Source organism: Babylonia areolata, chromosome 29 (assembly GCF_041734735.1).
Source record: "Babylonia areolata isolate BAREFJ2019XMU chromosome 29, ASM4173473v1, whole genome shotgun sequence".
NCBI classification, from domain to species: Eukaryota; Metazoa; Mollusca; class Gastropoda; order Neogastropoda; family Buccinidae; genus Babylonia; species Babylonia areolata.
This window is the reverse complement of record NC_134904.1, coordinates 39325260-39340124: the sequence shown is the minus strand read 5'-3', so window position 1 is coordinate 39340124 and position 14865 is coordinate 39325260. Positions and strand designations below refer to the sequence as shown.

The window sequence follows — 14865 nt, the reverse complement described above, 5'->3', positions numbered from 1 at the left end:
TTTTTTAGCCAATATGTCAACTTTTTCATTATAGTAAAAATCGCAATGAGAAGGAATCCAGCAAAAGGTTATGTAAGAGCCTCTTTGTAAGAGTTCGTGAATCAAATGGTTGATTTCAATAATAAGTTCATACCTAACCGTTTCTTTTATAAGTTCGGCAGCGTGAAGAACTGACTTAGAATCAACATAAAATAGAATCTGAAATATAGTTTTCGGAAAGGATATCATGAAATTTAACGCCATTAGAATTGCTGTGAGTTCAGCTGTGAAGATGGACTTATTATCTCGGAGATGAAATGAGTTCTGAAAGTTAAGGTGTGTGTGTGTGTGCGTGTGTGTGTGTGTGTGTGTGTGTTTGTGTGTGTGTGTGTGTGTGTGTGTGTGTGTGTGTTTATGTGTGTGTGTGTGTGTGTGTGTGTGTGTGTGTGTGTTTATGTGTGTGTGTTTGTGTGTGTGTGTGTTTGTATCTGTGTGTATGTGTGTGTAAGTGTGTATGTGTGTGTGTGTGTGTGTGTGTGTGTGTGTGTGTGTGTGTGTGTGTGTGTGTGTGTCTGTCGCCGTGTTTACACACTGCAAGTCGCGGTCGCAGCAGCTTTGCCATGGCAAAGAAGAAGGGAGGAAAGGAGAGGGGTGGGTGGGGAAGAGGAAGAGAGAGATCGGGAAGGGAGGAAGAGAGACTAGGAAGGGAGGAAGTAGGAAGAGAGGAAGAGAGACTAGGAAGGGAGGAAGAGGAAGTAGGAAGAGAGGAAGAGAGACTAGGAAGGGAGGAAGAGGAACTAGGAAGGGAGGAAGAGATAGGAAGGGAGGAAGAGAGACTAGGAAGGGAGGAAGAGGAACTAGGAAGGGAGGAAGAGGAAGAGAGACTAGGAAAGGAGAAAGGAGGAGACTCTTCTTTCCTTTTTTTTTTGTGACTGGCTGACACAAAAAGCCCAAAATCCGATCCACGTGACCTGACGACGAACGCAGTGTCACGCATGCGCTCTGTCTGTCTGTCCCCCCCCCCCCCCCCCCCTTAAGGTAAATTTGCTCAAACAGTCCAGGTAAGCTCTTCGTCATCATCTTCAGGTTCCCTTCTCTTGGTTCTGGTGTTTGTGTGTGTGTGTGTGTGTGTGTGTGTGTGTGTGTGTGTGTGTGTGTGAGTGTGGTGTGTGTGTGTGTGTGTGGTGTGGTGTGTGTGTTTGTTCCCTGTGTGTGTGTGACCATCCTTAGTTATGAGTGAGAGAGAGAGAGAGAGAGAGAGAGAGAGAGAGAGTGTGTGTGTTCCCTGTATGTGTGTGTGTGTGTGTGTGACCATCCTTTGTTATATATGTGTGTGTGTGTGTGTGTGTGTGTGTGTGTGTGTGTGTGTGTGTGTGTGTGTGTGTTACCCTGTGTGTGTTCCGTGTGTGTGTGTGTGTGTGTGTGTGTGTGTGTGTGTGACCATCCTTAGTTATGTGTGTGTATGTGTGTGTGTGTGTGACCATCCTTAGTTGTGTGTGTGTGTGTGTGTGTGTGTGTGTGTGTGTGTGTGTGTCTTTTAATGAATCGGAGTAGAAAAAAATGCACACTCACAAAGAGACTGCGGAAAAGTAGAAAACGTACACACACACACACACATATATATATATATATATATATATATATATGTACACACACACACACAACACACACACATACTCTCTGTGTCTCTCTCTCTCTCAAACGCAAGACAAAAGATAGGACAGTACGATAAAGCACCTCTCTCTCTGCCTTGTCGCTAGCAGAAGAGTCATATCAAATTAAGCCAAAGTCAGAATCATATTTTTTGGACAATTTTTTATTTCTTTTTTTTTTTTTAATTATCATTATTGATTTCAGTTTGTATCCAGAAGGTGACACAACTACAGAAAAAAAAAACAGAAAAAAAAACCACATTGGAGGGAAAATGTCCAAGCCATGCTAACAGTCTCTCTTTCAATACAGTGATCTGGGAGAAGGGGGAGGGGAGACAACTTCTTAGAAACACCTGTATTTCTTTTTCTTTCTTTTTTTTCTTATGTGAATTTTACGAAACCGGCCCGGGTGAAAAAAAAAAAAAAAAAAAAAAAAAAAATAGCGGAGGCTTTTGGTCCAAAATCGGTCCGGTTCGGCTTACTTTCCAAAGATGATGGAATAACAAACGTGCAACAATCGGACCAGTGGCCGGAATTGGTATTTAAGGGAGAAAAAAAAAGAAAAAGAAAGAAAGAAAAGAAAATCCCACAAAGTTAGAATTTTTTCCTTTCCTTAGCTTGCAAAATGTGCTTGAGCACGCAACAAACAAGAGAAGAGGAGAGTCGCAAATCTTTCATTTGTTGATAAAATGACCGAACATTTTCCTTCTCTTTGGAATTGGAAAAAAAAAGAAGAAAAAAAAGAGAAAATATTAAAAGTTGGTTGAGACATTTCAGCATACCATTTTCAGTAAAACAAAACGAAACAAAACCACAAACCCACATTACATTAAATAAATAAATCAGGATTTCAGAAGAGAGAGAGAAAAAAAAGTGTATATAGTTACTCAAAAACACTTTTTTTCCCTTCCAATTCTCGGGACTTTTTTGTTGTTGTTGTTTGTTTTGTTTTTGTTTGGAGGGGAAAATTAAAATCAAATGCTGGATTTCTTCGAATCGAAGTCAAAACTTTCTGAACCACAACTTGTCAAAACAGAATGCACGCACAAACACGCGGCAAACATACATACACACACACATACATACATATGTATACATTATATACACACACATGCTCAAAACGCGCACGCACGGAGACACACATTCTCCTCAAACAGATCCTCACAGCGCGCACTCGCTCGGATTCCGTGCCAATAAAATAAAATAAAAAACCAAAAAAAAAAACCACTTCCACTCAACCATATTTTTCACTCTTTCGTTCCTTCCCCCACTCCTCAAGTTTGTTAAAAAAAAAAAAAAAATTAAAGAGGTAAAAAGAAAAAGTTGAAGAACTATGAACACCCTGATTGATTGATTGATTGATGTATGACACAGTCACGATAAATACAATGCCACACCAGTACCTTCATCTTCCTTCTGGTATACACAAGCTGAAGAAGAAAAATAAAAGGGGGAGGGGGGGGGGGGGGGTAGAGGGTGGAACGATGGAGATAAGGGTTGGTGGAGGTGGGGGAGGGGTGGGGGGGGGGGGGGTGCGGGACTGGATCATCTTTGAAGAAACGAGGAGTAAAGTAACTGGAAATTCAACAACATTAACAACAGAAGAAAAAGGGGAGAAAAAAAAATCAAAACAAAAACAACAACACGTCTAACTTATTTTCAGTTCATTCCAAACATTCATGCATGGCATACATACATACATACATGTATTCATTTTCATTTATTTATCCACTTATTTATGTCAAACAAATTATGCGAAACGACCATTCACAGATACGGAACTGGAAAAAGGAGAAGGGGGGCGGGAGGGGGTGGGGGTGGGGGAAAGGGTCGACGCACTCTCGCGCTGCAACAATATGAGGAAAAGTAGCCCGTTGTTGGCAGTAAACCCTGTCCCCCCCCCCCCCCCTTCTTCTTCAAACGGAAACAAAAAGGATAAAAATAACTGCAAAAAAAAACAATATTCAATGCATTGATACAAGTCAAATAAAAGAAGAAAATTCACACACATATCATCATTATCATCATCATCACCATCAACCAACGAAGAATCTGTACCAGACGGAACATGATCAATCGATCAATAATTAATTGTCCAATGGTAGTAATTAATCATTCTCCAACTTGATTCCACTCGTAAACTTCATGAACGGACAAACGACGACAATAGGGCACACACCGACTGATTACAACAACACAACAAACACAGCCGATTCTCCTCCGCGTTCAGGCTTTACAGCTCACTGGAATCGATGCACGGATTACTTAAGAAAGAAAAAAAAAAAAAAAGAAAAAAAGAAAAACATTTGAAATTGAGCAAACATTGTTCTGTCCCTATTAATTTTTCACCACCCTCACCGAAACTATCAAAATTGTTCGCAGGTTCGCTTGGGAATTGGGAGCGATTTTTTTTGGTACTGTTTTTGCGACAGATGTTTATCAAAGGAGCCTTAAAAACTCGAAAACAAAAACCACAACCAAAAATCTGCTTTCGGAACCTGCCTATTTTTCCTTTTCAATTCAGAAAACGTCGCGTGTAAATCTACGAATTTGAAATAGTAGTCTCGGGGCAGCGAAGAATATTTGGGAATGCGGTTAGTTTGAAACATTTACATATAAATATATAAATGTTTATGGATTTTGTTTTTAGGACAGCATAAGAACAGACCTTACCTAGCCCGTGAATAAAGTTGTGTTTTTTTTCTTTTAATATAATATAATTTGTATGAGTGACCTGAGAAAAAAAATCACAGGAATACAAACGTGATAAAATGAACCATTGAGAGGATTTCATTAATTAAATTTGCAAAATTCTTTTTCAGCCTTCGATCGCGAAATATTCTCTATAAATTTACAATATCTCCCCGATCGACATTTCTTGTACTGCAATATTTGTCGACGCCTAAAAACAAAAAAATCACGATTATCAGTTTTTCATTTGTAAATATATATACCTATTCTCTTACAACATATACCGCTGATATAAAATATTTATGATTCAACTGATTGTTTTGGGAGAAGATATCTTTAGGATACTATAATCAATTGTCATACTATAGTTGATTATCAACAGTAAACCTGTCACTAATCACTTGCTGAATTAATTCCATGTCGTCCGTGCAAACTTGTCTAAATCAAACACGCGAGAAATCCAATAACAGACGACACCAAAACCAACAATATGCAAAGAAAGAAAACATTCCACATCTACCATACAAGAAAAGCAAAAACGTATCGATTCAAAAGGTACTAAACTCGTCAGAACCTAAAATGTTTGATTAAAAACATACTCCCCCCCCCCCCCCCCTTTTTTTTTGTAAACTTAAAACTAATCATCTTCAAGTTATATACCAACCATGAGACAGTCAATGACAAAAATATTCATTTCATTCAACATAACATACTCACATGCTCATTTGTTGGAAAACTGAAGTTGGCGAAAAAAGAAAAAAAGAGAAAGCAATCAGAAACAAACACAAAGAAAAACAAACGCAAGAAAACGTCAAAAATGAACAGAAAAGAAAGCTATAAAAACAATTGAAAAAGCCTTTAACAATTTCTTTTCCTTCGTCAAGCAAAGGAAAAATAATATCCTACAATTCCTGGGGTTTTTTTTTCTGATTAAATACAAGAGTACTCAACGGACGTGATCTCAACACCCCCCCCCCCCCCAGCCCCCTCTCTTTATTCTGAAACCTATTTTGAACTTGAACTATTTTGAATTAGTATTAGTTTTATGATTCAGTCAGAATGTAATGTGTGCGCATTATCGAGTACCTGCGACTGTGTATCGGGTTCTCTTGTATGCGCGTGCTGGTATGTGTGCATGTGTATTAATTATATTAATTATGGTAATGGATTTATTTTTTGTCTGGGGTGTGTGTTTCAGGACGAGTTCATTATCTTATTCTGCAGATAACACGCACAAAAAAAAAGTAGATGCATCAGTATTCAATCCCATTTATTTTGTGCTGAATGTTTTGTATTCAGCCAATTTTTCGTCCATAATCATTTTCCTTCTCTTAAATAAGAACTTGTAGGTATTTGGCCGTCTATCGCTCGCTCTCTCTCTCTCTCTCTCTCTTTCTCCTTTATCTCCCTCTAGATATAAAAGAATTTTATATATATATATATATATATATATATATATCTTAATATGAAAATTCAGTCATGATTCATCCTCCCGGCCACCCCCTTCTCCCCATTCCCCCTCTCCGTCCATCCAAATAACTTTCAATTCAATAAGTTCTCTGGAACTATATATATATATATATATATATTTTTTCCCCTATTAACGGTACCGCTCGCTAGCTCGAGGTCTTAGCAAGTGACCACGGCAGTGTGCTTCCGAATTCCATGTAAACAACGTTAACACACTGCTCCGGACTGTTTCAGTTATTTCCCCGCTTTATTTATTTGTTCATTTGTTTACCCAGTACTCCCCAACACATGCTGGTGGAAGCGGATTATTGTTTTTGTTGTCAATCAGAGAAAATTACGTGCACACCAACATAGTGGTTTTTGTTCATGTCTGGCCCATACAATGTGTGTGTGTGTGCGTGCATGCGTGCGCGCATGTGTGTTTGAGTGTGTGCGTGCGCGCGCTATACCTTGTATTAATTAAAAACACTGTTGAGCAGCCTAATCATGTGTATGTTCATTTACTGTTTGATATCTTATGCCTAATCTCTAACGGCGATTATTGCATGTGTATGGTTGTAATTGCCGTATGTAATTTATGTCTTACGCTGCAAGTTAATTTCGATCTTTGATGAAATATCATACTCGGTCATCTGTATTACCTCTATTTAATATATATATATACAGGACGTACACCGCCCCCTCCCGCCTTTGAGATTTAGACAAAGTGTTACACACAGTGCTAATGAATAATATTGTTTTTTTTTTTGCCATTTGGCAAAGATAACATTTATTGTTGGTTCACAGAACATTGAGTGTGTGGTGGCTAAACGACAATCATAATTAATAACATCCACTATTGTTTTTGGTCACGAAAGTTATACCTAATGCCACGTCCGGCCGAATACGTTTTGAAAAACATTTACAACACTCTTAGTCAATCAGAACAGTGTATTCTTAAAACAAAATAAATAAATTATAAAAAAGAAGAAGAAGAAGAAGAAGAAGAAAAAAAGGTTAAGAAAAAATAAAAGGTTAAGAAAAGAAAAAAAGAAGCAGGGGGAATCACATGGTTGGTTACACATATACAAATACATAATCGTGAAAAAAAACAAACACTGAACGACTAGACAATTCAGCCTCTCTCTTTCTCTCTCTCGCACTCCACTCACTACCAACAAGTCACACTATGCTGTGTTGTTGCTTTGTCCTAATCAATGGACTGTCCCCAGACTGAGACAAACACGCTTCACACTTCGCGGCCAATCAATGATCTTTCTGATTAAAACAGAAAAAACAAAAATCCACAATTAAAAACTGGATAAGAATACACATCGTCGACATCGTCATCATCATCATCATCGTCGTCGTCGTAGTCATCACACATACGACAACAACTGACTGTCAATCCAAACAGCATGGACAGAATAATTTATCAGTAATAGTTCAGACAGACAGACAGTCATACACTGTCCGCGACTTCTTCACTTCCACCTCCTTTTCTCTGCCCCCCCTCCTCCCTCCCCCCAGAGCCTTTGGGGGTGGGAGGGGGGCGGGGGGTGTCAGTGCTGACAGACAACTGGGGTCACTGTTTGTGACAATAGTGACTGACGATGACGATAACCACCACACACACACACACACACTCCGTCATTGAGCGTCAGGTGTAATGACCTGTTCAGCTTCGGTCTGAAGTGGAGTTGGTAGCGCTCCTACTCCGACCCTTCCAAAAAAAACAACAAAAACAAACAAACAAAAAAAACAAAAACAAAACCAAATCACGGTTGATTCGCATCCACAATCTGTATCTTCCGTTTCCCGTTCCTCATATTTCTTCTGACTTTACTGTTGTCACGATTCGAATAGGAAAAACAAGGTGTAGGAAATTACTGTCACCTACCTGATTTTTATTAATTTTCTTATGATTTCTCAGTCGTCAAGATAAAAAAAAAAACGAAAAAAAAAACAGAGATAAAGTGAATATAATTTTTTTTACGTTCACATTTTTTTCTGATTTCACAGTCGTCAAAATATGTATTTTTTAAGTGTACAAAATGCTTGTTACTTTCATGATTTTTCTTCTGATTTCACAGTCGTCAAGATTTGAAGAAAAAAATGTTTCGAAAATGCTCATTACTTTCATGCTCTTGTTGATTTTTCTGACTTCACAGTGGCCAAGATGGATTAAAAAAAAAATTGTGTAGTAAATGACTGTTACGTTCTCTTATTTTTCCACCTAACTTCATAATCGTCAAGAATGGTTGAAAAAAAAACTAAGTGCATGTAACTTTCCTTATTTTCGGACATAAACAGTCCGTGGCATGAAATGAAGTGTAGGAGGTCAGATGAATGGCACCTAAATGTCAAACAGTCCTTGCAACGTCTGCCACGCTCCTATCCAAATGCCACCTTCCGACCGGACTACGACTTCTGGTACTGTTCCAGACCAGTAATGACTATAACTGGTTGATCGATGAATTCCCTCCGGCTGATGCAACCAACGAGGAAATACAGGAGGGGTGATGGATGCTGCAGCAATCAGGCAGCGTGGAACTCCAGGAAAGAACGCCTTGTATCATTATTATGATGAGAATAATATGAACTGGGTTTGTTTTTTAATCGATGATTGTAAAATAAAGAGCGCATCTCCGGTCACAAGTCACACAACATGTCCACAGCACACACCAGGGTGTGTCACTTCACAGGCAAGATGCCTCTCTCTTCTGCACGAGGCTTCTCTGTCTCTGTCTCTCCTCTGCATATGGTTTCTCTGTCTCTCTCTCTCTCTCACTTCTGTACGAGGCGAAACGGTGTTCACTCTCGTTGTCAAGTCCGTATTTCCGACACCGTTTGTCACACGTCACTTCCGGCATAATACCGACAACCATGTCGTGGATCGCTTGTCAGGACTCCCAGAACACTGTTTTGACACCAACACGGGCGTTTCCAAATACTAATCAGCTTCTTGTTGATTGTTGTTGATTTTTCTTTAAACCCCGGTTCCCCAAAGTCACATCAAATACTTGGACTTGTAGAAACACGTATGCGGCTCCACTGGAACAACAGCCGACACACACACACACACCACACACAGTCTACTGGCAAGATCAAGTTGAAATCTCGACTCTACGCCGACAATGTACAATTAACTTGCACACGAACACAGAATGAAAAAAAAAAAAAAATGAAAAAAAAAATCCATGTCAGCATCAAAGTTGATGACTGGGAACCCCCCCCCCCCCCCGCCCCCTGATTATTCATAAAGGATCAGTTGGCTAAAGGATTGACAACAGCAGCAACTACTGTTCACAACAGCACAGCCTTGTTCGTCCATTGATTTCAACCGTCACCCTCTCTCCCAACCTCACCACGGCACACACAACACACACCTTCCTCCAGCAGTCAGCAGGATCCCAAACAAGGCCCTTCAGACGCACTAAGGCCGCTCTACACTTTCCGTGCACCCTACCACTGACCTTACCATTATATTTTCAGGTCACAGCCAGGGTGCGTGCAAAAAGCGCGGCGCCATTGCGCTGTGAAGACGCCAGCCCAGAAGCTTCCCATCTCCACGGGTCCTGGGACTGTACGAAGACGTCGGGTGAGCTGAACGACCCCCCTCAGACCCCCCACCCCCACCCGTCGCTCCTTCCTTCTCACGGGCGAGGAGGAAATCTCGCTGAGCACACACCCCGTGAACGTCTTCCCCGTCAGTGTGCGAAGGACTATGGAACGATTCACTTTCACGCCGCTTCGACCCGTCGCTATTCCGTGACGCTGATGAGAACTTCTGGCATCCTCTGGAACAACGACAACTACGACGACGGCATAAGGGGGTGGGAGAGAAGATGGAGGCGTCAGCAGCCAACGTCACCACGAGTGACGTCACATAGGATCCCCCCCCGCGCGCGTGCAGTGTACCTCAGTGGCCGTGGCGTCAGGTCAGCAGACAGACACACAGAGAGAGAGAGAGGCGTCCCCGGAGTTGGTTAATTCACGCCTCCCCCTGCCCGCCTTCGTCCTGTTGAAGCTGGAACAGGTGGTGAGGGTGAGGAGGGAGAGGGCTGAAGAGATGCTGCTGCTGCTGCTGCTGCTGGCGCTCCCGGGCTAACCGTCACCACACCGACTCCCCGGCCATCTCCTGGGGGTGGGGGAGGGGCCCGGACTGCGAGAAGGGCGTCAGGCCCAGGGAGCGGGGCACGGCGAAGTGGTCGTGCGGGGGCATGCCGGGGGGCAGCGAGGGCTCCGGGGTGCTGGAGGACGGGGGCAGGGGCATGTCGTTGGGCAGGAAGTGAGGGTCGGGGCCCAGGCCTGGAACACACACACACATATATACGCAAGGTGTCACGTCATCATTCTGATACGTATAGCAACGTCATCACTGAAAGCATTACAACGTCATCAAACCATAAAACGTCATCAATTGCATGGTACACGAGGAAGCAACGTCACAACATAAATTGTATTGTAGTATTGTATTGTGATTGTGTCGTATTTATGATTGTGTTGTAATTTTTGGTTTTGTATTGCTTTTTTTGTCGGATTTTTGCCAGGGACCCCCCCCCCCCCTTTTTTTTTCCGTGTGTTCTTATACGTGCGCTAAATGCCTGCTGCACACGGGACCTCGTATTTGTCTTCTCAGCCGAATGATTGGGAAGGTGAAAAGGTAAACACGTAGAGGTAAAAAAAAAAAAAAAAAAGAAAAAAAAGAAAAAAAGAGAGAGAGAGAGAGAACGGAACTGTGAAAAAGAAGAAGAAAATATGAAAATGTAAATGTGGGATAGAAAAAAAATCATTTTATTTCTTTGTTTTTTTAATTTTTTTTATTTATTCATGGTCAGAAATGGACACAACACTTTAAAATAGTGTAGAGGACCCAGTGTGATTGAGTACATTGTATCACAAGACCAAACCCATAACTGATAAAACAGTTATCAGTCAAGGCCTCATGCTTATGATTATGGCATGTGTGATGGAAAAAAAAAAAAAAAAAAAAGTGACACCTGGAAACGTGTGCAGGTGGTTATGAAGTTCTGGAACCTTCTCGCTGTTGGTTATCAATTTCTGAAAACTTGTGTTGGTGTGGTGATCAAGACCAACCACATTTGACCAACCTTCCCACTTTTAGTTTTGTTTTCAGGTCTGCCTCAGTATTAGAAAAACATAAAACAACGAAACGATTAACTGACATCATCTTCATTTTCGACACATAATGGAATACCATAATTTAGCCTACAATTCTTTAGAGACGGACGTGCGCCAAAAGTGGGGCAACACCCACACACCCACCACCACCACCCGGGCTAACAAGATTATCCATGGAGGTACACAGCCCCACCAAACTCTGCACTCGCTTTCAACGAACCGTCGCGACACTGGTCAAGGGAAATAACCTGTACCTGAAACGTGCCTAGGGGAGACAACAATGCACGCACGTCATGTCGGCGGAAACGCGGCGTGACGGAGCGAGCAGCATTCCCGCCCCTCCCCCCACAATAGCTCGACAGACAACGGTTTCGTCAGACCACGCTCGCCAGACCGCTAGGTCCTCATCCACGATAGGAGGTAAGTCTCTGAGAAAGGTATTGTTACGAATGGTCGCCCCTTGTCAAGGTTGGTCCAATCCGTTGGGGGCGCTTTACGCCGAGTCCACATCATGCACGTATCTCGCCTGGGGTGGGGAGGGTCGGGAAAGGGGGGTGGAGGGGAGGGGAGGGGACGCGCCACTGACCTAGAACGCACGTCGGTCACACTGGCAAACTTGACGTCCTGCGCCAGCCTGCGCGCGCGCGACGGAAGTGATGTCACGGCCACAACTGACGGTGACGTGTCAAGCGCCAATGACGCTGACTTCCGCCCTGTGCTGCCTGCCCTCTGGTGGTGGTGGTAGGGGGAAAGAAACACGATCGTTCCTTGCAGCTGTTCTCCAGGAAGCCCTGAAGGTAACGGGGGGCTGACAAATAGGGACGACACGGCCAACACACGCGCTCTCTCACACAAAGCCTATGTTTATCTTTACTACGTATCCTCACACGAGCACCCCCCCTCCCCCAGCCCCTCATCTCCAGGTGCCCCCCCCACCCCCCGAACTCTCCCCCCCAACCCACACACACACCCTCTTTCTCTCTCTTTCCCACAAGCACACATGCAAGTACACTTCCAGTAATACAAAGTTCTTCTTCACTGATTGCACATTGAGCGTTCGCCGCAACACTTGCGGTCAAGGTGTGGTGGTGTATTCTTTTCCACAAGGTTCCGTCATCGTTTCCCGTTCAGGTTCACTTGAGAGTGAAGAAAAGCACTGAGACGTATAGCAAGCGTGTCGTGGAAGTTGGAATAATGATGTGTCCTCACACACACACACACACACACACACACACTACAAGTTCTGTCCAGTATTTGTGGTCCCTAGGATGTGAAATATATAATTATGGAAAGGACGAAGAACAACAACAGGGCTGTGAAATAAAACTTACGTTTCAAATCACACTGACATTTTATTTCCAGGTAGTGTGTGTGTGTGTGTGTGTTTTCATACCCACCTACCATTCCTCAATTATTATTCTCTCTCTCTCTCTGTCTCCCCCCCCCCTCTCTCTCTTAATTCCATATTCCAGTTTAACGTCGACAATCACCTCAGGTAACATCATCGCTGACAGGGATAGCTATCTTAGGAAATGGAGGGGGAGTGAGGGGGATGGGGTGTAGTGGGGAGGGAGGCCGAGGAAGACTGGCCCTATCTTACACCATACAAACCCATCACCAGAACGATAGCATGTCGAGGACAGCGAAAACGCTTAACTTTATTTGTACTTGTATTTCATTTTATCACAACAGATTTCTCTGTGTGAAAAATTCGGGCTGCTCTCCCCAGGGAGAGCGCGTCGCTACACTACTACAGCGCCACCCATTTTTTTTTTTCCTGTGTGAAGTTTTATTTGTTTTTCCTATCAGAGTGGATTTTTCTACAGAATTTTGCCAAGAACAACCCTTTTGTTGCCGTGGGTTCTTTTACGTGCGCTAAGTGCACGCTGCACACGGGACCTCGGTTTATCGTCTTATCCGAATGACTAGCGTCCAGACCACCACTCAAGGTCTAGTGGAGGGGGAGAAAATATTGGCGGCTGAGCCGTGATTCGAACCAGCGCGCTCAGATTCTCTCACTTCCTATGCGGACGCGTTACCTCTAGGCCATCACTCCACATGTATTGTGTATCAGTGGTTCGAACCACGAACTTATACGAAACAGAATCCACTCTACTTATGTCCGTGGACTCGAACTCCAGTCCTATCATTTTGACTGCGATCACCGTGCTCAAGCAGCAGCTGTGGCACCAACCAAGGGCAACAACTCCAGTTTTTTTCTCTTGTGCACTGTTATGTCTATAATCATCACGCTTGTTTGCACCCCGTGTATGCAACCCTACGCTTCACTGAACTATTTTGTTCCGTGGTATACGGTTGCTTCACTGAACCTATTTTGTACTGTGGAATACGCTTGATTGATTCTTTGATTTTTTTTTCTCCATATTTCTGTGTGTGTGTGTGTGTGTGTGTGTGTTTTGTTCGTTCTCTAGTTCAGCGTCTTTTCACTATCAGTGATATTAGACGATTGAGTGTGAGTGTGTGTGTATGCGTGTGTGTGCGTGTATGCGCGTGCCGTGCGTGCGTGTGTGTAAACTAATAACTAATAACTGCACTACTACCACTGGTTGCCCCATCCCAACCACAGCCCAGCCCAGCACCGCAGCCTTGTTAGATGCGGCACGACAAGGCCCCCTCATCACCACGCCTGCAGAACCAGTTGTCACTCCGTTCGTTTGCCGTCATACCCACTGCAGCAGCAGCAGCAGCAGCACCCCTCATACCCTACCCTTACCCCTCCCTCACACCGCTCGCTCCACTGCGCCAAGCAGCCGGAATGCGCGTGCCTTTCACGCCGCACGCATCGGCCTCCATACACATAATAACAGATGTATGTGCACGCACACGCACGCACACACACACACACACACACCATCGAACTCAATAGTATTCAACTCAGTGACACACACACGCACACGCACACCGTATTTTCCTCCAAACATTCGCACACATGCATACATCAAGTCTTTATCCATTAATGTTTCGGGCCAGAAACATAACCACACACAACTTCCTTTTCGAATTCGGACACCAAAACTGCTCCACGATGCTAATCCCTTGAAATGATGGATTCCTGAGTTGGTTTTTTATTTTTATTTTGATCTTCTTTTTTTTCAGTCATCAACAGGATCTAACAAGGCTTAACGGAACTGAAACCACAAAATTTCTTGTACCATCTTCAGAACCAATCTGCAGATTCCCGGTTTCCGACGAGAAGCAGCCTCAATACAACAACTGAAAATAATTCATCACATCAGTGCATTTGTATTTGTTTTTTTTGTTTTTTTATCACAACAGATTACTCTGTGTGAAGTTCGGGTTGCGGGGGAGCGCGGCGCCGCTACACTACACTGCCACCCCCCTTTTTTTCTAAATATTTTTTTTCCTGCGTGCAGTTTAATTTGTTTTTCCTATCGAAGTGGATTTTTCTACATAATTTTTCCACTGGAACAACCCTTTTGTTGCCGTGGGTTCTTTTAAGTCTCATCCGAATGACTAACGGAACCGCTAGCTTCTTGTTGCTCTGAATGATTGAAATTTTGTCTAATAATCCAAGAGCCCCCTAACAAAGGGGATTCTGGCGTGTTCTGCGTGCATCAACCGCGACCACTGTAAGCGCGCAGGACTCATGCACTACCAAGAGAAGGGGAGGTAAGGATAGGAGGATACCAAGAACTCCCCTCTGAAAAAAAACACACAAAAAAAACAAACAAACAAACAAAAAAAAAACGGGGGTGGGGGAACCAAGACAGTTCTGGCGCCAAGAGATCCCCTCATCCAACACCACCACCACTAACACCACCACCACCACCACCAACAGACACCACGAACGAACGCACGTGCACCGGACGTTACGCATGCCGGGCATGCGCACAACATGCACTGAGCACGTGTGCATGCAAGTCACCACCGCTGTCCGTACAGAGGCCGCGAGGGAGAGTGATGGACA

At 43.3% G+C, this 14865-nt stretch overlaps 1 protein-coding gene across 1 annotated transcript in view; it reads right to left on the bottom strand.

Annotated features, from left to right (window-relative positions):
• Window positions 1-9788: 9788 nt before the first annotated feature.
• The window catches only part of LOC143274862 (LIM/homeobox protein Lhx5-like), a 148902-nt gene continuing 143825 nt past the window's right edge, over window positions 9789-14865 (bottom strand). The window contains exon 4 of the mRNA XM_076578821.1: window positions 9789-10082. Coding sequence (XP_076434936.1) covers window positions 9886-10082 — 197 coding nt within the window. The 3' untranslated portion in view covers window positions 9789-9885. The remainder of the gene's footprint in view (window positions 10083-14865) is intronic.